General features: G+C 44.8%; 1 protein-coding gene across 1 annotated transcript; it reads left to right on the top strand.

Moving 5' to 3' along the window:
- Positions 1–2,126: 2,126 nt before the first annotated feature.
- On the top strand, positions 2,127–15,902 carry VIM (vimentin). The gene is made up of 9 exons (XM_083467554.1): positions 2,127–3,086; positions 4,528–4,588; positions 10,645–10,740; positions 10,851–11,012; positions 12,657–12,782; positions 13,633–13,853; positions 13,946–13,989; positions 14,483–14,565; positions 15,538–15,902. The coding sequence occupies exons 1-9, from the start codon at positions 2,527–2,529 to the stop codon at positions 15,574–15,576; spliced, it is 1,392 nt and encodes a 463-aa protein (XP_083323680.1). The 5' UTR covers positions 2,127–2,526; the 3' UTR covers positions 15,577–15,902.
- Positions 15,903–23,441: the final 7,539 nt, after the last annotated feature.

Genomic DNA, 23,441 nt, shown 5'->3' with positions numbered 1-23,441 from the left:
TTAAGCAAAATAGCCTGAAGTCTAACAGGCCTGATTAGGTTCCTGGGCCAGAAGGTCCCCACCCCTGTCCTTCCTCACAAGAAAAAAACAAACCCCTACCAGTGTTTCTCAAACTTGGGTCTCCAGCTGCTGCTGGACTACAACTCCCATCATCCCTAGCTAGCAGCACCAGTGGTCAGGGATGATAGGAGCTGTAGTCCAACAACAGGAGGAGACTCAAGTTTGAGAAACACTGCACCATCCTGAGCTCCCTCGAAGGAGCATGGATTATAAGAGCAATAACGACACATGTAATAAGTTTAATATTTTTCATCTGCCTTTTTATTTTTAAAAGTTTAAATTGTAGTTTGCAAAGAAAACAGGAGCCGTATCAGGGTGCTTTAAAGATTTAACAAATATAGAGGAGCACATGGGGTGGGGAACCACTTTTGTCAACTGCATAACTTATCAGTAAAGAATTCTGCATGAGACACTGGGCTTTTGTTTCCCACTGGCTAGCTATGTACGGTTATTATAATCTCAAGGGCCAAGTTTGTGTTGCTGTCCTTCAGCCAAGGATGTGGCATGTCAATACACCTCTTCACTGCTTACTGCGCTGAAACACCCCTTGGCTGTAGAGATGAAGGCCAAACTGGGCAAATTCCTTGGCGACTATGCACAGAAGTGGCACACCTCAGGCCCAGGGACCTAATGTTGGGCATTCCACCACCACCCCCAGTCTCTCCAGACCACATGCTTCACTAGCCCTGCATCACAATCCCCACGGAGTGTTTTTGCCTGGCTAGAAGGTGCCCTTGAACTCTGATAATGCTTGCTTGGATAAGAGAGCATGAAGCTTACAGAACAAAAGCTCCTGCCATTTTTGCCTCTGGCTCCACTCACCACTGCATGCAGCTCTCCAAAGATTTCCCAGATGGGAATGTGAACCTCAGGGTGAAAAGGGTTATACAGAACAGTTAGGTTCAGATACAGTAGGTCAACTGATGGGAGGAGAAGTGGGAGAGAGCTATTGCTGTGTTTGCCCTGCTTCAGGCTTCTGCAACTGGTTTGCTGCTACAGAAACAGGACATTGCCCTATGTGGACTTTTGGAAAGATCCATCAGAGATGTGCAGCAGAATCCATGTCAAAAATATGTATGTTTTCAGGAAAAAACATCTGTGGCTCCCTAGATGTTGCTGTGAAGAACTCCCATTGGCTAGGCTGGCTGGGAGATGACGGGAAAAGTAGTCTTTCCTGCAGGTTTCAAAGCTCACGCCCATTCCCATCATCATCCCACTGGCTGGACTAGATAGGCACCCATCATCATCGGGGGGGGGCACGATCCCCGCACCGATTTTTGCCATTAGCAGCTGGTTACTCAGAAGCAAGTCCCACCGAGTTCAGCGAAGTTTGCTCCAGGGCAAATAGGCTGCGTGGGCGCCGAGTCTGGCGCACAGCTTTAAAGGGAAGTTGCAAACTTGTATGTCCTTCACTTTACGGATGCGTCTCCAATCGTGCAGGAGAAGCATCGACCAGAAAATGCAGCCCAACTGCTGCGAAAGGTTTTTTGTTTTTGCTTTTTTAAAGGAAAAGAGAGAGAGAGAAACCAGCCAGCCAAATAACGGCCCCGGCGCCTCAGATAGGCCCCGGCTGGTGCCATGTGGAAGGGATTGATAATGACGCGTGCAGCCTCTTGCGTCTCTGCAAGCGCCTGTCCCGAGGAAACCTGGCTGGTTTTTGCTCGCGCGGCAAAGAGCCTCCTTCTCCTCGGGCTGGAGGCGCCTCGACATGCGGGGACTCCCCAGAGCAAAGGGGAACTCCTTCGCCACCCAGCCCAGCACCTCCCTCCCTCGGATTCGTTTTCCCAACTTCTCAAAAACTCTGCGCGAGGAAAAGGGGACGCGTCGGTTCCCCCATTAGCTTGGTCGTCCTGCCCATCCCCTCCCCATGGTATTCATCCTGCAGCCAGTTCCTTCCACTTTCCACAGGCTCCGATCTCCACGTCTCGCCTTCAACCTCCCCACATCTGTTTCTCGTTGAGATCCCTCCAACTTCTCCACCCCCCTTGTTGCGGTGTGCCCCCCCCCCGTCCTCCGCCCCCGTCCTTTCCATCCTTTTTTCTCTCCCCTCCTCCCTCCTGCACCCTGCGCAGCCACAAATCAGGAGTTTGCAAGGCCAGGGGGGTGGGCACCGCCTCCCTCCTCCCCCCCGTCGTGGCTTTTCTCCCCTATTAATCATCCCCCTCCCTCCCCTTGAGCAGGAAAAGCCTTTGCATCTGCTTTTCCTGCTTTTGCAATGGGCCGGGATTGTGGGGGACCAGCCCCGCCCCGCCCGTCCCGGGGGACCCCGTCGGGCAGCGGTTGGCCGCCGCGCGGGGCGGGGCTTCGCTTTTGTTGGACGGGGCGGGAGGGCGTGACTGGCGTATAAGAGGCGCGCGGAGCCCGCTCGGCCGCTCTCCCGCGCCTCTTCCTCCCGCTGCTCGACGGCGCTGCTCTCTCGCGCTCTCTCCCCGGGATTGCCCACCTTCCTCTTCTGGGATTACAACCATGAGTACCACCAGCAGCAGCCGGAGTTCCTACCGCCGCATGTTCGGCGGGGCCGGCGGGCGGCCCAGCTCTTCAAGCAGCAGCCGCTACGTGACGTCGTCGAGCCGCTACTCGCTGGGCAGCGCCCGGCCCAGCAGCGTCCGCCTGGTGTCGTCGGCGCCCGGCGGCGGCGGGCTCTACGCCTCCAAGGCCATGCGCCTGCGGAGCAGCCTGCCGCCGATGCGGATGCTGGGCGTCGATGGCGGCGTGGACTTCTCTCTGGCCGACGCCATCAACACGGAGTTCAAGGCCAACCGCACCAACGAGAAAGCCGAGCTGCAGGAGCTCAACGACCGCTTCGCCAACTACATCGACAAGGTGCGCTTCCTCGAGCAGCAGAACAAGATCCTGCTGGCCGAGCTCGAGCAGCTCAAGGGCAAAGGCACGTCCCGCCTGGGCGACCTCTACGAGGAGGAGATGCGCGAGCTGCGCCGACAGGTGGACCAGCTCACCAATGACAAGGCCCGCGTGGAGGTGGACCGCGACAACTTGGCCGAAGACATCATGCGCCTGCGGGAAAAGTAAGGCACGGGTCCCCTGGACGGGGCGAGGGCTGGGCTGGGCTGGTTGAGTAAACTACATTGGCCCCAATGGGACTTGGGGTTTGAGTAGTGGCTTGCCCTGCCAGACTTCCTGCTCTCCGAGTAGTGGTTCCGTCTGTGAGGGCGCGCGCGCATCCTTTGCAAACAAAGGAAATGTGCTTCTCGTTTCAAAATGCCTGCAAATTTGTGCGAATTCAGCCAGCCAGATTGATTGATTTGTTGGTTGATTGGATGGTTAACACTTCCTCGTTCAGGTTACAGCCCTCGTTCTGTCTGTCTGTCTCCATCCATCCCTCTCCCCTTAGGAATGAAGTTGTCGCATCAGCGCTAAGCAAATATAAAAGTCTGAGCGTTCATTCATTCCTTTGATTCAGAAAGCTTGTGAATTCAGTCACGTGGGCTGATTCAGAATGATCACATTCACTTTGTGAATCGCATGAAGGACTCGTCATGTGAAAAAGTTCAGAAAACTTTTCCACAGCTGAGCCTGCGCTGGCTGGAGGCACTGAAGCGGCCGCTGGGCAAGCGCCTTTGTCTTAAGAATCTGCAGTGTGGTGGGTCCCGTTATTCACACTCTGCAGCACAAAGAACAAGGGATGAAGTTCCATTCTTGTTTTACTCTGATGCTTTAGCAGGGCGATTCCATTAAAGGGGAATTACTTGCAAATAAACATTGAGAGGTGTGGTTTACTCCCATGTAAGTGTGCATAGAATTGGGCTGCTAGCCCCACCCAGTTCAATATACTTTACTTTGGCTTCAATTTGCATTTTTTGCTAGAAGCAAGGCCCATTGCACTGGGTGGGAATTTCTTCTGAGTAAACTTGTAGAGGATTGTGGTGCTAGCCTGCAATTCCTCACAGACTTCTGTGTAAAGTTGCATAGATTGGATTGCACTGTTGAATCAGTTTATGCTGGTACTTTCCAAAGTTGCATGGTTGCAAGTGCCTGGTAATTTGCCACGTTGGTATTAGAATTATAAGGTCTAGATCAGGGCTAAGTTTGAATTTATGGTTTGGGGAGCTGCTGCAAACCTCCAGTTTTAACAAAATGTGTTAGGCAAACAGAAATTTCCTTCAATCCACAATTGTAGGTCATCTCTCCCTCCCACTCAGCTAGTTGAATAAGTGGGGTAGCCTTCCCCCCCCCCTTCCCTCCCTTTTTTGCTGGGCTTATGTTTATTGGTGGATTTAACGCTGCTGCTTCTGCAAGAGTTCTGCTCCAAGTCTGGTCACACTGTAATGAAAACGGAGCCACACAAATGGAGGCATGGGGTGCTTTTGTGTGGAAGACCTCCCCCTCCCACACTCTTCCCCCTTTTGCTTCTCTTTCCCTCATGGGTGTGGCTGACTGTCCATCAAATCTGAACTTCACTTGGTCAGCTTTTTTCATTTCTTTGAATGGGTCCTTTAATTTTTCCAGACTTCAAGATGAGATGCTTCAGAGGGAAGAAGCTGAGAACAACCTGCAATCTTTCAGACAGGTTTGTAATTTCATACATCCCACCCCCCACCCCGTTAAAGTTTTTAAGTGTTAAATTCTAGTGCTTAAACGCTTACAAGAAAAAAGCGGAACGGAAAGCCACCTGGTGGTTGAATATGGATAATGGGAGTGTTCTGGTTCTTCAGTACAAATTCAAGTAGTTCTTTCACTTCCCTTGTGTTTTGACTCATACGAAACAGTATTTCTGCATTTTTTAGCAGTATTGAAATGTTAAGATCATAAGAGCCCAGCTCAATCAAACCCAAAGGTCAGTCTAGACCAGCTTTCTACTTTTGCACAGTGGCTAATGGGATTCCTCTGTAACCCTACTGGCTACATTTGTTGCTCCCCAGCAATTTATAGTCTGATGCACGCTGCCTCTGTTCCTGGAGTTTTCATCTAACCATGATGTCAAGTAACTATGAAGATCTATACTGGGGTAGCCACTATGATGATGTTGACCTAAACCAATTTCCCCCAACCATTGGCCATGTTGGCTGGGACTGATGGGAGTTGTAGTCTAACAACATCTAGATAGCACCAATATTGGCTAACCTTGATCTAGACACATTGTCATATAACAGCATTGTTGCATTCAGATGCTGAAGATGAAAGGATAGCATATTGCCATGGGCCAAGTAGTAACTTTGTGGTGGAGAAACTTTTTAACAAAACTTGCTGGTCATGCTTTCAGGCACTATGTTAACACCAGCTGTGTCCAGCTTTTTGAGCTGTGCTTGAATTTAGCAGAGGCACTTACAAGCACATAGCGCTCTTGCAGGGGCCAAGAATTGTTTCTGTTTTATCAACGTCTAGCCTGTTACCCAGAGAAGCTCTGTGGAATCGGTTTTTCAGATTGGTAAGGGTGAAAGGGAGCCATCTGTTCGCTTGGCTGAAAGGTATTAATGGTTTCTATGGGATTCACTATGGAATGCCGATGCAGGCATTAACAGCGACTGTGGTGGCAGCAGATTGAAATAATAGGAGCCTTTGTGTTCTGGGGGTGCTTATGGCAGGCTGCATTCTTGCTGGATGTGTAATGATGCAAGCACATTTAGAAACCCATAATTTAAAGCATTGGCCACTTCAGCTGGTCCAGTCTCTAACTGATTATTGAACACTAATTATATTGCTGACATGAAGACCGACCTAAAGTCATCAAGGATGTTAATTTAGGACTGCATAATAATTAATACTTCAGGCATTCCTTCCCATCCCACTAGACTGGTTCACTGGACATTTGAAGTAAATAACATTTGGAGCCTTTCAAACCTTAGCCATTTCGCTTGGAAAAATGAAGCTTTTCTGCCTTAAGTTCTCTGTGTGCCAATTTTTAATACAATAACTAATTTTCAAACCTCTTTTTCAAAGGAGAATGTCAGATGGAAACGGGTCCTTTTAAGTAAAGCCATCTCCATAAGACAGTGAGAGTCTGAGTTTGGGCAAAATTCATGAAATAAGTTGCATTTTTCAATTAAAAAAAAATGTTTGCAACTTTGCTGACTATATCCCCCCCCCCCCTTTTGAGCCAGATTCTCAGTTTGTGGAAGAAACATCTTTAGCCCATACTCCTATACACAACCTTGTAGTAAGCCCATTGAATCCTGTGGGAATTACTTTAGAGTTGAAGCAGGATAGCGCATTTGGTTTGAGACTTTCAAGTAAAAGAAGAGGAAGGTGAAATTCGAGAGAGCTGGGTGCACAAGCATGAATGAGACATGTGGCTTGCAGAGTTGTCTTCTACAGTTACTGGTGTGAGCCCCCAGAGTGACCCTAAACTGAGTCTTGGTACTCTTTGGATATGTCTAGTACTGCAGAGAGCTTCAGTCTCTGTGTAGCTCAGAGCACCTTTGTGCTGGCCTGATAGTTCCATTTGCATGGTTGTCTGCCTCTGAGTGTGGGGAATCCAAGAAGGGTGACTTATGGGATAACATAGCACATTGCTAGGACCACATCTGTCTTGTGGGTATTCTCCAAGACTGCCACTCAGGTAGAAAAAGATTACCAAATACTGAGCCTTCTTGACTCATTCCCCTTGCTTTGCTGGGACTCTTGATCTATCCTGCATGAGCCACGTGACTGGGGTGAACTATAAATAAAGGGAACAACGTACAATGGTGTTGTGTCCTCTTTCCTCATGTGTTTGCAATGTTGATTGAGGATTATTTAGCCCAGACCCATAATGCAGATGCAACACTTAGGAGCTTATTCTGTTTTTACTTTTATCTCTGCCATACTGTAAACCTAAAGCACACTGGCGATGTTCCAGCATTCTTGAGCACATGGAAGAATATGATAAGAGATGGTCATGCACAGATGATGTAATGAAGTGAACCTTTGGGTACAATATCTGATCTGGTAAAACACTTACCAGGAAGCTGCATGCATTTTGCTGGCGAGATGTTACATGTGGTACAACACCACTGTATAGCTTAGGCATTTGAAAGAGAAAAAGCAGGATCTTGGAACAGAACTACTTAGGGTGGTGAAATCATTAAAATCCTTAACATTAGGCTAAGCCAAAATAAAAAAAAATTCTTCCAGTAGCACCTTAAAGACCAACTAAGTTAGTTCTTGGTATGAGCTTTCGTGTGCATGCACACTTCTTTCAGTGTATCTGAAGAAGTGTGCATGCACACGAAAGCTCATACCAAGAACTAACTTAGTTGGTCTTTAAGGTGCTACTGGAAAGAATTTTTTTTATTTTGACTATGGCAGACCAACACGGCTACCCATCTGTCATTAGGCTAAGCATTAGCTTTTGGAAGCCCCTAGGCTGATTCCCCACTTCCACCTTCCTAGCTAACTCCAGGTATGCTTAGGACGCCTTGTGGGAAGGAATAGAGAAACTAGTGTTGTAGAGAGGTAGAATGAAAGATACTTTGCTCACGCATTTAGGGGACATTTGACTTCGGTCATGGCTTGTCCTAGACAGAAGGGTCCTAGGTTACTGTCAATTGACAAGCTCTTTGGCAGCAGGCCCAAAACAGCTCTGTTGGAGTTCACTGGGCTATCTTGACTTGATATAAGAGCTTCACATACTCAGGCTGGTCTGCCTGCAAGAATTGCTTCCTCGTTTTACTGTGCATGATTGACAGATGGAGGCCATGGAAGAACCAGCGCTCAGATCCAAATAGCCTAATTGCTACAACTCTGTGCAGCTCTGTGAAGTTGCCAGATACCTTTACAAGTTTAATTTAGTATGGATCCCAAGTTTGATTGTGACCTCCCAAATACAGGGGTTTAAGGCTGTGAAATGTGTGTGTGTGTGTGTGTGTGTGTGTGTGTGTGTGTGATGTCAAGCTTCCCTCCCCATAATTTAATGGCTCAGAATGAAATAGCAGCTCACAATGAGTGTTTTCAGCAAACTGTCTTTGAAGTCTGTAAAGTGAGACTTGAAAGAGATGAGGGTGTCCTGCTGGAAAGAGCTTAGGAAGGATAAGCTGCGTCCCCTTTGGTTGAAACATGGGGAAGGAAAATTCTAAATCCCTGAAGCTGGAAGGTGGGGGCAAAGCTTGTTTTCCTCTAGTATTCCATAAATGTCTCAGGGCCTCTCCAGCTGTTGTAGGATTCCTCAACTCCCATCAGCCCCAGCCAGCATAGCCAGTGTTCAGGCAATGATGGGAGTCATGGTCTTGCAACCTCTGAAGCGTCCAGGGCTCCCCACCCCAGCCATTGTCTTCAGGCGTAAAACCTCAACTCAGCAATGCTTTGTTCCTAACTAGCATCTCTTGGCTAGTGACCTGCTTCACCACAATGCATCTCTATATGTATATATACAGTTGAGCTCTTAGCCTTCTGCACATGTTAACTTGAGTATGTAGAGCATAGTTACATAGAGTGGGACTCTGCTTTTACCTCTCCCTCCCCCAAATTGTGTCACCCGCCCCCCAACAATGGCATGCTCCGCAGGTAGAAAAAAGCCCAGTGTGCAAGGAGCTCCATGCAGTGTGCCAGGCATGTGGTACTCCAGCTTGCAGAAGCACATGCATTCTTCTACAGGCAGAGTGAACCATGTGGTTGTTGAAGGTGCAACACCAGAGCTAAAACTGGCTCTTCTCTGCAGTCTACATGATTATGTCTTCTAAGTTTCCTTCATAGTTCTTTGCTTTCTCCATAATTGTGTTCCACTGAGAGCCAGCACCTGTTATTGGACTCAAAGGAACTCCTTCCCCAATAGTTCAAGCCCAGACTGTCATCTCAAGTCAAGCTGCAAGAGTGCACTCTAGTTATACTTGCATGTGGATATTTATTTATTTTTTAGTGCTAGCCACAACTGGGCTAATACTTTTGCTGCCTGAGCTTGTGTTGCTTTCCCAGACTCTCAAATAAAAATCTGCAATACCCCTGGCCAGCCAAGTTACTTTAGCATGGGGGTAGCCAATGTGGTACTCTCCAGATGGTACTGGACTGACAATTGGGCTGATGGGAGTTGGGAGTACAGCAACATCTGGAAGGGAGCACATTGACTACTCTTGCTTTAGCACCTGAGACTGAAAATTGCACAAGAACATCTCCCCTTTCTAACAGTAAAATAAATAACAGTTTGCTTGACCACTTATGACACTCCAAAAACATCTTCCAGCAATGGCACTCTTTCACTCTTTGCCTAAAGGTGTTGTTGTTCAAAGTTTTGAGGGGGAGAGTGGGCCACAATCACTAGCCTGGTGCATCTAGAACAATCTGCATTAGCTTTCAGTGGACCGAGCGTGTTCATTTTTCAGCTATACTTGCAACAGGTGCCTTGAGAGGAGGATATGAATTCTTGCTGTGGGCTCACACTTGTCTGGGATAAGCAGTGAGCTTTCAGGCATGAAATCTGATTTCTGAAATGGCATTGCTGAGTTCCTGTGTGAAATAACTGGCAGCTTTGCACAGTTGCAGAGAAAACAAAAGTAGGTTCTGAGATGAGCGCTAATCTCTTTTGCTTACTGCCAAGTACACACAACACAACATTATCTGCCTTTCTGTTGTGGCTGAGCCCTACTGTATTTTGCCGTCCTTCTCCAGCCTAGCTAATCCTTTGCCTGGAGTCTTAAATGACACCAACTATTTCTTTTGTGTAACAAACCTGCTGTCCTAAATGGAATGGAATGATAAAGTTTGTGGACATTCATTAGTAGCTTGTTTCAGGTGCATTAATATTTCAAATAACTTTCCTGACGTAATATCCTAAAGTACTTGTATGCCTTTGATCCTGTTGCAATGAATTTAGTGTGTAAATAGGTTACTTTAACCACACAAAAACATGCCACACCATTCGTTTCATCTCAGACTGCATACAACTTCTATCTAAACTAAACTTTTTTTTCTGGTGGTCAAATGTGTTTAGTCTAAGTTGAGATCACCTAGATACAGTGATGCTGGCTTTCCAGAAAAAATACTGGAAAATTTCTGCTACTCCATATTGATTTGATTCTGCATGTTTCAAACTGGTATTCATAAGCCAAACTAAAAGTATGTCATACTAACTTTAAAGTTTTTTCCGTAGCCAAAAATAGTTGAACTGAAATACTGAATTAGAGTTAGGGAATTCAATAAAGTACACTTGGTGTGCTTAAAATATTATAATCAAAAATTTTATTGGAAATTACTGATAATGGAATGATTAAGACATGGCATGACAATAGTATGTTTTTTAATTAAGAAAACAATTGAAGGTGCCAATAAGATTTATACTTCCCCCTCTTTTGACTGAAAGCTGTGCAGCCTTTCTGAAAATAGCTCCCTAGGAAAAGTGATTGCAGTTTCAGATTTGACTAGACTTCATTGATCATTAATTAATGTTATGAAACAATGACTTTCTCAAAATGGAAAATTGTATGCAGAAAAAATATAGCTGTGGAGAGCTTTGGTCGGATTCTGTGCTGTAGACAATTTTCCGTGGAGAAATGTCAAACCTCCACCTCAATTACTGAAGGAAGGAAGTGAAATCGAGCCGCTCCTTATTTAGACAGAAGTTTGTTCATTGCAGACATTTTTGCCCCATATTTCAACATTCTCCCAGTTAGCTTATGAATGTTTCTGACACCTTTCCCCCTGTTGTTCCTCCCTCAGGATGTTGACAATGCCTCCTTGAACCGCCTGGATCTTGAACGCAAAGTTGAATCTCTGCAAGAAGAGATTATCTTCTTGAAGAAGCTCCATGATGAGGTAATTTTTGAACTCCCACCAGGTTTCCAATGTGATTCCTTAGGGGGGAAATGAATTGCATTGGTAAAAACGTTCAATCTCTGGAATGTCATCCTTTTTTTCCCTTGAAGGAAATCCGTGAGCTTCAGGCCCAGATCCAGGAACAACATATCCAGATCGATGTGGATGTTGCCAAACCTGATCTCACTGCTGCCCTGCGCGATGTGCGTCAACAGTACGAATGTGTTGCTGCTAAGAACCTCCAGGAAGCTGAAGAGTGGTACAAATCCAAAGTAAGCGAATGGCCTTTGGCTTCAATTAGAGGATTTCTTTAATAAAATAAAATACTTTAGTTCAGCAGTTCTACATTTTGTCATTTGGATGCAAAGTGCTAATCTTAGTTGTCTGAATGTGATGGTCATGGAACTATTAGGGATCTACTGTAGGCCTTGATACTACAGAAAGCACTGCCTCAAAATGGCGGTATACTGTAGATTTCTTTAAAAAATAAAATAAAACTTGTGTGTACATTAGAAGATTTATGTCCCACGCTTTCTGTCACAAAAAGGATTCTGAGAGGTGGCTTAATTATTTAATAAAATGAGACCATTAAAAGCAATCCATTAAAAATAAATCATAATTAGTAATGGGAGCATTTCACTCTCGTTTTAAGAGAGGGACACTTACAAGCTACACTCAGCTCAGGCTACGTAAGGTGTACACTCTTCTCCTCTTCCCAACTTCCAGTGCCCCAAAGAGAATACCAGAAACAGTTAAGAAACAACTCATAGTCTCTAAGTAACACAACACATAACTTCGGAAACTGTGTCGGAACTGAATTGGGTGAACACATGAACTTGGAAAGTCTGCCCAGGGACGCAGTTTTAGCTTCTTATCATCAGCATTAGAATTCTTCTTATGATTCTTCTTTATTGCCTACCCTTAACCAGCAGGTCCCGGGGTGGGTAACAACAATTTAAAATTCAGAATTAAAATCAGTTAAGACAGAATACAGTTGCAGGAATAGGGTGGGCCACGAAAACACACACATTACATCTGTGTTAGAATCACTGATTTTATTTATATTTCGGTTAAAAAAATGTTGCTTGGGTTTTAACCTCTTAGGGATTTTCTGTCAAATAAGTGTTATATAAATTTTCTTAATTTATATTTTGGATATTTTAAATTTAATACATATTTTCAATTTTTAAAATAAGGGTGGTTCCTGGTGTTCCTTGATAAGTGGCACTTAATAACATGTAAAAGTTGAGAAAATGTAGGTGCAGCATTGAAAGTTCAGTGTTTCTAAGAATATACCGTATTTTTTCCGTGTATATTCTGGGGGACTCAAAATTAAGAAAACACCCCTGAGCACTACCCGTGTATAAGACGAGCCCCAATTTTAAACCTAATTTTTTGGTTAAAAAACCCCTAGTCTACAGGGGAAAATATGGAATCCCCCATAAAACTAGAATCCTGTGACAGGATCGTGTGTCTCTTCGTACCTTGATGTGTCTTGAAGGGATAGTTGCAGGCCAGTAACATTCTGGTTTGTTGTTTTTTTTTAAAGTATTGTGTCCTGTTGCTAAGGAGCATCTGGCAAGCTGCAGATGGGTTTGGTTTTGTTGTTAAAAGGCAGTTGGAATTCTGTAGGGACTTCTCTGCATGGTAAACAAATGTCTCACAGACACATATATTGGGAGGTCACGTTGCAATTGTGAAATGAGCCCATTAAAAAGGACAGGGTTATATCATGCAAGTCTTCATGACGCAGAGGCCTAGTCCACCCAAAGTGGCTTGTAAGGTGTGAATCAGTTCTGCTCATCAATCATGCCCTTTGGTACCAGAGTTTAATTCGCCCAGTTCTTAATATGTGTCTTAGCTAAAAGGTGGGCTCTTGAAAAAGTTCATCTAGTTAACCTTGGTGTGGTTGTTAGTTTGCAGATCTGTCTGAAGCAGCATCCCGGAACAATGATGCCCTGCGCCAGGCCAAACAAGAAGCGAATGAGTACCGCAGGCAAATTCAGAGTCTCACCTGTGAAGTGGATGCACTTAAAGGAACTGTAAGTGGAAGATGACGCTTGGAGGGGAAGGCTTTGGCAGGTGGTGGTGGTGGTTTTTTAAGAAGAAAAGTATGTTTAAGTCTGCATTTCTCAGTCATTCTTTTGGAATAGCTAAACTTAAATATTACATGTTTGCAAAAGAGACCTTTCAAACAATAAAGTTGGCATATGCCCTAACAAAGCTGCCTGACATAGAAATGAGCCTGTGGTTCATCTCTGTCTCTGATCTCAAGCTGGTGATAAAACTAGGGCCAAGATCTCAGGCTACCCTAAAAATTCTTTCAATTGGAGACTCTAGGGATTGAATGTACAGCCTTGTTATGCATGTGATCTGCTGCTGAGCTGTTGTCTTTGCAGAATGTTCTGCACTCGTAAAATGAATCTAATCTTACGATTCTTGAGTCCATTCTGCACATTCTTGTAGCAAGTGAAGGAGCCTTCTGTCTTCCATGTTTACACTTGGGAACATATAAATCTGACTTAACACCTTGCCAGACAGTTGTATCTCACTCAGGATTGTCTACACCAGGGCTGGCGGACATGTGGTCTTCCAGATGTTTCTGGGTTAAAAAAAATAAGTTTTTGCTTGAATCAGCCCTGTTTCTGGGTTAAAAAAATAAGTTTTTACTTGAATCAGCCCTGGGCAGCATTTCCTAATGGTCAGGGATGAATTGAGCCATTGGGTTTTGTTCCGCTTTAATCCTACCGGAGTATAAACTCATTGAAATTAACAGACGTTATTAACTCGGGTCCACTTGCTTGGATACAACCTATTGATTTCACCATTTTACCCATGAACTGAATGCTATCGCTTGAAGCCTCAGTGTATGCTTTTGTAAAATCTCTCCAGAATGAATCCCTGGAACGCCAGATGCGTGAGATGGAGGAGAACTTTAATCTTGAAGCTGCTAACTACCAAGACAACATTGCCCGACTCCAGGATGAGATCCAAAACATGAAGGAAGAAATGGCTCGCCACCTGCGCGAGTACCAAGAGCTGCTGAATGTAAAGATGGCTCTTGATATTGAGATTGCCACTTACAGGAAACTGCTGGAGGGAGAAGAGAGCAGGTACTAGATTCATCCGGTGAACCCTCAGCAAGCATTTCTGAAAACAGTCTCAGCTGTCTTATCTAAATATGACTTCTGTCTTCTTTTTTCAGAATCACAATGCCCATTCCGACTTTTGCTTCCCTGAACCTGAGAGGTAAGCAAGTGCCATCTATATCTGGTAGCTGGACGTCCTTGGTGTATTAACCATTTTTATGTAAATAGTACTGACATTGAGTTTAACTCGGCAATAGAAGGTCTTGATTTTGGCATCTGATGTATGTAAAGGGTCTGGACTTCCCTTGATGCACTCTTGAGTCCTTGTTGCAATGCCCACCTTGTATCAGATGTGTAATCTGGGACTAGAATTGTTGAAGTGTCCTTCTCTGGGTCTGGGTGGTGGGTGGTCCTGCCTTTTGCCATTGGATGGGTGTGGATGGTCCTGACTTAGGGTTGAATTAGCCGTTTGCTTTTTTAAGCATTGTTTTGTTGGTACCCTAAATAGAGAGCTTTCAAAAGGCCTGATATCTCATTGGTTTTGCATAGCAATATTACCCAAGCACTGATCTAAGATCAGCATTGCTGTGGCATCTTTCTAACATGAGTGAGAATTCTCTACAGAGTTCTAACTGTGCTATTCTTATCTACAGAAACAAACCTTGAGTCTATCCCAATAGACACCCACTCCAAGAGAACACTTCTTATCAAGACTGTTGAAACTAGAGATGGACAAGTGAGTGCTACGAGCAATTACAGTTGTGGGGCTGTATATATACATACATATTTACATTTATGCTGTTAAACATATCTTCTAGGGGTGTGGAACATACTACTTTAGTATACTGGAATATATTATGGGGGTATCCTTTCCTCTCTTCTGGACTGGCTGTGTGTGTGCACACACAAAGACAGTCAAAATGGTCAACCTTTTATGCCCAGGATGCTTAATGAAAGTTGAGTGTCTACCTCCAAATTTGTGAAGGATCTAGATCCTGCGTTTGCCATTGTTTCATTGGAACGGTGGGAGGGATAGATACTGGTTGCAGGGCATGAAAACTTGGATGAACGGGATTCAACTCTACAAGGATACTGGGTTAAGCCTAGAATTCCATCTAAAAGTCATCAAAAAGCCTATCTAGCTCTGGTTTCTGAGCCCTTAAGTCAGGCTGCTGTCTGTGTTCAAAACCTCCACAATGTGAATAATTTTTCCACTGAATGCTGTGCTTCAAATGCTGTGTGGTGTGGCAATTCCAAGGACTGCTCTGCATTTGTTGGATGTCTTGGGCAGGTTTAAGCATGTGGTGACAGAAGGCCAGCTGTCTCTAAATTGCTGAGTTGCCTTTCTTTAAACTCCCCCCTCCACACACCCCCTTGGCTCCCAAGTAGATATCTTGAGCAGCTGGTGGGAAGCTGGGAAGACTTTCTGGTGTCCCTCCATATGCTTTGAGGTATCAGAGGGGAGGGCAAGGGGAGCTGGGCACAGTGTTGCACCAGCCTGTTGAGTTGCACCTTCCTTTTTGCTGCCTATACAATCTGTGGACCATGTGGCGAGCCAAACAGTAGTGTTTGTGCAAGATTTCTAGTCACTAGCTTCAAGTGGAAAATATTTCAAGTGGCAGTTAAGCTTCCCTGTGAAAGGTTTAGGAGCCGAGATCAATTGACAATTAAATACCCTTCTAATGCTTTACGATACTTGTCTTAATAGGTTATCAATGAAACTTCTCACCATGATGAACTGGAGTGAAGAAGAGAACAGCACATCTTCCTTGTGCCGAAATGAACCCTTACCAGCAAAACTAAAAAAAAGAGAAACAGCTTTTCAAGTGCCTTTCTGCAGTTTTTTCCAAGAGCGCAAGGTGGTTATGCTAGAAGATATAGGTCTTAGATCATGCAAAACTGACTCTCTTGATGGGTTAGAAGAGCTTAATAAAAAGGGAGTCTAGTTCAGATAGCACTATCTTGTGCTGCAATACTGTTGTTTTTTTAAGTTTCTGAATTGAATAAAACTGCTTTTTCAGCACAGTATGATGAGCAACCTCTCACTGCTTCAATAAACATTTGGGAAATTGCTTTCTCATGTCTTTTTAATTTGCAGCAAGTTTTTAGCAACAATCATAGATCTACTTTCATTGTAGCAGCAAGAAATGCTTCCAAGATATATTTTTTTTTAAATGGAAAACACGCACGCACACATCTACACCTGCTCTTTGAAACTTGATGTCTGTCAAGATTAGCTCTTACACAGTAATTATACACTATTGAGGGGATAAATATATTTTGCTTGGGGTATAAGCACATGACTATTCCTTTTCCAGCACCCTCATTGTGATATTTGTTTTAATATAGGAAAAAGGTGTCTCTCCTAGGAAGCTTCTTCATACCACATCAGACCACTGGTCAATTTAGGCTAGTATTGAGGGGCAACTTGTGATATTGCTGATGTTTTTCAACTCTCATCAGCCCTGGAAACATTTAGAAAGTGGCAGGCTCCCCACCCCTTACTCTACACAGACTGGCAGTGGCTCTCTAGCGTTTGAGACAGCTTGTCTGTCTTAGCACTATAAGGAGAGACATAGGATTGAAACAACCTCTGCAGCCTTTTGCATGCAAGCCATCTGCTCTGCAAGTGGACTATGCTCCCCCACTAGTTGCCCCTAGTGACCAAGACACACACTCCCTTCAGATCAGCTTTTATACTGGGCTGAACTAATAGTAAGGTATTCCTTCCCCAAAGCTGTGGAGTTCTTTTTTGCACTCACCTGAAGTCATTAAAAAAACCAGACCCTATTGTGCTTCCCATAAGTTGATCTGAGCATCTTCTCTTGCCCCCAACCCTACCTAGCAGCAGTGACTTTGGAGATGCCTAATAAAGGTAGCTACAAGACTTTTGCACTCCTTGCGTTAGAAATGCAACAGCAGTGGTCCAAGAAACATTTATTATCTATCAGATTTTGGGTGTCCTGCAAGCTACTTTTTCCCACAGGTGCCTAAAATAATGCCGTGGCATTCCAGAGCCTGTGAAGGCAAATAGGTCTTGCTGTTGCCACTGTTTCTGGTGAATTTTTGGGGAAGGGAAGAGGCACTGATGCTACTAGGGTCAATTTGGTTATAAGCCAGTGCTTGGGGCGGAAGTTTATGGCCTCACCAGTTCTGACATCACAAGCTGCAATAGTAGCCTGCATGGAATGTGCCTGATGGTACAAACCATCTGTTGAATGGTGCCTGTTCCACAATGTGGGTATGAGATACATATTTTTAAAAAATAGACTGCTTTTGTTGCTGTTCAGGTGCACTCATTTAGCCCTCATTGGTACGGGGTGTAAACCAGTAAGGCTCTTTATCTCCTTGCAGCTCCCTGACCTGCCTTCCCATGTCTAGTAAACAGCACAATTTGACTCAGGAATATGAGAGTACCACAAATCCCCCCCCCCCATTTGTCTCATTGATTGGAGTAAACACAGAGCACATATTTATGTACATATATGTAGTGCCAGGCTTCCTATATATCTTATGTGCAGTTTCAAATTGATCAAACTTGCAGGCAACCATTCATACCACTTTTGCTGTCTTTATGTACTAATTTAACAGGGACATGTGAATGGGTTTATTTTAGGAGCAGCTTGAGGTGATGCGTATGGCTCTCCCTGCCTCATTTTCTCCTCACAACTGCTTTGAAGTTTTTTCCTACCATCAAGAGGTATATAAACTTCATGAATTAAAAAATATCAACAACCCTGTGAGATAGGACTGGTCCAAGGCCATACATGGAGCTTCATGGCTGAGGGGGGGTTTGAACCCTGGTCTCCCAGCTCATAGTCCCAACACTCCTGCCATTATACCACATTGACCTCTGTGTGTGTGTGTCTTGCGTGCCAGTATTCATGGCTGGTTTAGCTTCCATTCATTTGCTCTTGCAGCTGAGCGCTTGTTTTGCTCACATCTGCTTTGTCTGCATAGCACAAATTATTTCCCTGGTGGGCTTGTGGTGCCAGCATGACTGGCAGAGAACAAGGCTTAGGCCCTTGTTCCCTCCCAACAGACTTTGGCCCTGTAGGGACCACACAGCCAATTGCTAGTTCGTCTCACGCAAGTCAAGCCTCGGGTAGTGTTAGCAGAGTAAATTAATATAATCATTTGTTGGGTGATCATGTGGCCTACCCCAGCCTTTGAGAGCATGGGTGAGCAGGCCTTTAAAAATTATAAATACCCCTCTCTCTGTTTATTATGGAGCGAAAGCTTTTAATGATAGCTTGAGAACAGGTGGGCAGTTGATGCAATGCCTTTCCAGATTTTTTTTCCTTTAAGAACTGTGATTTAGAACAGTGTGAGAACAAAAGGTTGTTGGCTCTTGCTGCTTAGTTATTATAACCATTACTTACTATAGGCATTTAGCATTATAAATCCATTTTATTTTTACTATGCCCTTAAAAAAAGATTCCAGGTGTGCTTACAATGAAAATGAAGCTGCACTGAAATTATGTCTATATCCCTGTTTTTCTTAGTGACACCCATTCATTTTAAACAAACAAGCTAGACTGGATTGAATGTAGCTGGGAGAACACACTCCCATCTTCTTTTTCTATTTTCCCGTTGTTGAAAATATCCCACCTAAGTGACTATATAAAAGATACCAGCCTCCAATTATGTTTTACTAAGCATCTCTTATCGGGCAACCTTTTCTTATCTTCAAAGCCATTATTTCTGATTGAGCAGCATTAACATTAATGCCACACATTAATATTTCATTTGTATAAATTGATATGATATGAAAGGGGTAGGCGAGGAAAATATGGCATTTGAAGACCAATGCTCATATGGTGTCCACATGGAAATTATATTAACATTTAGGATGGTATTTATTCACTCCCTGTGAGCATGGCCTCTTGTTTCAAGCCTGGCTTTCAGAATTCCTAGTGCTGACTGTATTTTATCAGCCCTCCCAAATAGTCACCCTGTCTTTAGACACATACTAAATATATATCCATCCTGCCCGAGATTAAAAGCCAGCCCACCCTCAACGCTTGTGCTTCACTGAACTCTTGGGTCATTGATTGACAGGGTTGAAGGGGAATTCAACCCTCCAAAGGGCTTTTTTTGGCCTTTCCCTCCATGATTCACATCATGGCCCTGGCTCAGGAGAATCCCAGGCTAGCTCCAGTGACTTTCTAACCAAGTGGCAATAGGATTTTGGCAGCAAGAACGGATTGCAACGGAGTCAAAATCCTTGCACTAATACAACTGCAAACCCATTGTTGCATAAAGCCCAATAAAGTTGTGGCCTGTTTCATCCTGCAAAAGGTGTGTTGGTTGTGCTCCTTCCTGCCACCCTCCTGGGCTGCCACGTGTGACTGCCGCACAAACAACAGGATAGATGAGAACTGTGGCGGATGTCATGTGCACACCACTTCCCAAAGCAGTGGTTGGAGAGCAAACAGGAGTGTCTGCGAAGCCAAATCACACGCAAACACATCGCTGGAGAAAAGAAATGTGACAAAGCTGAGAAATGGATGTGAATGATCTCGCAAGCACCTACTGGCACTCTGCATTGTCAAATGACCAGCACCTGGGTAGAAGGTAAACCAGCAGGGACCCCTCAAGAAAGCAGAGGATAAACAGGTTTTAAGTCCATCCGAAGAAAAAACTAGATGTGATTCTAGATCTATCATTTTCAAGAGCAAGAACTGGCTGACTGACCGAACCCAAAGGGTGCTCATCAATGGTTCCTCTTCATCCTGGAGAAGAGTGACTAGTGGGGTGCCACAGGGTTCTGTCTTGGGCCCGGTCTTATTCAACATCTTTATCAACGACTTGGATGATGGACTCAAGGGCATCCTGATCAAATTTGCAGATGACACCAAACTGGGAGGGGTGGCTAACACCCCAGAGGACAGGATCACACTTCAAAACGACCTTGACAGATTAGAGAACTGGGCAAAAACAAACAAGATGAATTTTAACAGGGAGAAATGTAAAGTATTGCACTTGGGCAAAAAAAATGAGAGGCACAAATACAAAATGGGTGACACCTGGCTTGAGAGCAGTACATGTGAAAAGGATCTAGGAGTCTTGGTTGACCACAAACTTGACATGAGCCAACAGTGTGACGCGGCAGCTAAAAAAGCCAATGCAATTCTGGGCTGCATCAATAGGAGTATAGCATCTAGATCAAGGGAAGTAATAGTGCCACTGTATTCTGCTCTGGTCAGACCTCACCTGGAGTACTGTGTCCAGTTCTGGGCACCACAATTCAAGAAGGACACTGACAAACTGGAACGTGTCCAGAGGAGGGCAACCAAAATGGTCAAAGGCCTGGAAACAATGCCTTATGAGGAACGGCTAAGGGAGCTGGGCATGTTTAGCCTGGAGAAGAGGAGGTTAAGGGGTGATATGATAGCCATGTTCAAATATATAAAAGAATGTCACATAGAGGAGGGAGAAAGGTTGTTTTCTGCTGCTCCAGAGAAGCGGACATGGAGCAATAGATCCAAACTACAAGAAAGAAGATTCCACCTAAACATTAGGAAGAACTTCCTGACAGTAAGAGCTGTTCGACAGTGGCATTTGCTGCCAAGGAGTGTGGTGGAGTCTCCTACTTTGGAGGTCTTTAAGCAGAGGCTTGACAACCATATGTCAGGAGTGCTCTGATGGTGTTTCCTGCTTGACAGGGGGTTGGACTCGATGGCCCTTGTGGTCTCTTCCAACTCTTCTATGATTCTATGATTCTAAGAAGAGAGCTACCCAGCAAATCCTGTTCCGAGCCTCCTCTTAGTTTTGTAGCCCACTTCAGAAATGCCTACTTCACAGGCTTTCCCAACTTGGTGCCCTCCGGGTGTTTTGGCAATGCCCATCAGCATGGCCAATGTCCAGGGATGACAGTAGCTGTAATCCAAACATGTCTGCAGGCCACCAGGTTGGGGCAGCTGATTTAGGTTATTATTTAAGTACCAGGTGGAAACTCTCTTATTTCTCTGGGCTTCTCTTTATTATTTGTTGATGCGTCATTGCTTTTGCCTCACTTTGCTCTTGGATTGTTTAACCATTATTATACAATGGACAGTTAGCTTTATTGACTCTTTTTAAAGGGGGGGGGGGAGTTGTTTGAATTTTTGCCTTGCAGGCAGCCTTGAGCTCGCATTGTGGGAAAGAGCATGAAAAGTTTTAAATAAGTGTAAATAAGCACAAAGGCCACTAGGTGGCTGATGATTCAAGGCCGCTGAGGAGAGGCATCAGCCAGACAAAGCTAAAGAGAAGAGAAATTAGATTCCACTCCGTTTTTCATCCTAGTTCCAGCCTGACTTCCACAGCCTACAGATGCAAGGACAATCAGAAAATAGAAATTGCCAGCAATCCTGACAGTGACTCTGTATTAGTCCTGCCATGTTTTTAACTCATCTTCTTGTATGTTTTTCATTTTCTTTCTCCGGAGGAAGGGAGATGTGGTGATTGCAATCAAAAGAGCCACGAGGTGGCACTGTGCAAAGAAGTTTGGCTTGAACTTGGAGGAAGAAACACTGAATTGTTACTCCATGTAGGGTCTCGACTCTCTCTTAATTCTGCAGCATATCCCCCACTCAGGCTAAGGTGTGTGGGGGTGCTATTATGCACAGGAGAAAGAATGGAGGTTCAACTAGTGCCTGCATGTGCTGTGTTTTTGCCTGTGTCAATACGTGCAGCTGAAATGCAAACATGTCATTGATGCAATACTGGACCACCAGCCCATATTTCCACTTCATTAGTTGTTCTGCGATGCTTCTCCAGTTTTACAGCATTATTGCCATCCGGAGGGGCACTCTTGCACAACAAAAAGCTCCATTGTTAATAATGTTTCACTCTCTGTGAGTTGCGTGCTACAACTTCCCAGCATTGAGCATGCAGCTTCTTTCATTTGTGCCCATCAGGAGCACCTCCCAAACACTGTCGAGTCAAAGGCTATAGCTGGGGAAGGCAGCCTGCAACACCAGGCCAATTTTATGCTGGCATCAAGGAGGAAATATAGCAGGGGCAAATGGGGATGTGTGTTGTGGGGTGGGAGAAAGGAGAAGCAGAGAGAGAGAAAGGAATGGCAGTGAGAGGGGGGTTACCCTATTCCACCTTTGGCTCTGACCCTGTTCCTGTCCCCTGCACCCCCCAGGCGAATGCAGCCCACAGCAGCAAAAAAAAGTTGCCCATCTACCCTCAGGGTAGGAAAGTGCAAATATGAAGGGGGCAGCGACAAGTGGTTGGCACGGCAGATTTCTTGCCTTTTTCTTGCCATAGGACACTTTGTGTTCTCCTGGTTGATAGGAAAGCCCTCTCTGAATTAGAGACAGTGTGGTGTAGAAATTAGTACAGGTGTGTTTATTGGTTGTGGGTGTACCCCAAATAGTGAGGCGATGAAACCAAGATGATTGGGGAAATGCTCAAAGTTTGAGAGGGAGGGGGAGGGGGGACTTTTGATTGGCAGGTCTAGTTTTTAATCATGTGAATTATGTCCCCAGTGCACTCCAGTCACAGTGATTTGGGGAGGATGTGAGGAAGTAAACACATGGGTCCATTGTGTCATGAGACAATGGTTCTTGAGAGTAGAAGCAGGCAAGGCCTAGGCAGTGGCCTACACAAATCTTTCAAGCCTAACTGTTAGCAGTAAAATGCTGTGTCACTGTGACTCGTGACTCATCTTGGGTTTCCTATACAGTGGTGCCCCGCAAGACGAAAAACTCGCTAGACGAAAGAGTTTTCCGTTTTGGAGGTGCTTCGCAAAACGAATCTCCTATGGGCTTCCTTCGCAAGACGACAATGTCTTGCGAGTTCCTGCCGTTTTTTCCCCCTCCCCCCTTTTTCTAAGCCGCTAAGCCGCTTATCAGCTGATCTGATCAGCAGATAAGCCGCTAATAGCGCTAATCCGCTAATCCGTCAATGGGCTTGCTTCGCAAGACGAAAAAACCCGCTAGATGAAGAGAATCACAGAACGGATTCTTTTTGTCTTGCGAGGCACCACTGTACTGTAAATGTAACCAGCCTTCAGAGTCTCTGCTCAGTTTGTCATGTAGAGTGTGTATGTGTCTCAGCCAGTATGTTGTGTTGTTGCAGACAGAGTGACTTCAGGACTCCAGTTAATCAGTAACCAAGATCTGTGCCTCTGTGAAGAGTCAGCTAGCTATTATGAACACTCTGTGTATGCTCTTTGACTATGCTGTTTATGACCAAGTTTATTTTCTTCAGTAACGTTTTATTCTGCTTCTGAAGAAGACTCAGATTCTGCTTTGATTAATTTACAGCTGCATGACACATTGTTCTCCTGTTGGACCAGTCTCTCTCAGTCCTACCCTATATTGCAGGATTGTCATGGGAGGGCATGCATATAGCCCCAAACTCCTTGGTGGGAAGGGGAGAGTAACAAAAAATACATATCAGAGGATATAGTATCTGGAGCATGCGCTCACCTTTTTGAGAGCTTTCTGCACAGCAAATCTGGGGGTAGGGGAGTTATTCCCTTGCCTCCTGTCCCACAAACCAACTTTCTCATTATTATTTTTCATCTTTCCGATGTGGCTGTTCCAAGCAATTGCTCCCATGCAATCCTAGCTTAACCAGCAGCAGAGAAACTAACATTTGCACTTCAGAATATTC

This window comes from Podarcis liolepis (genome assembly GCF_965112155.1).
Source record: "Podarcis liolepis genome assembly, chromosome: 12".
Taxonomy (NCBI): Eukaryota; Metazoa; Chordata; class Lepidosauria; order Squamata; family Lacertidae; genus Podarcis; species Podarcis liolepis.
The sequence above is the reverse complement of the archived record's forward strand: the minus strand, read 5'-3'. Positions and strand labels throughout refer to the sequence as shown.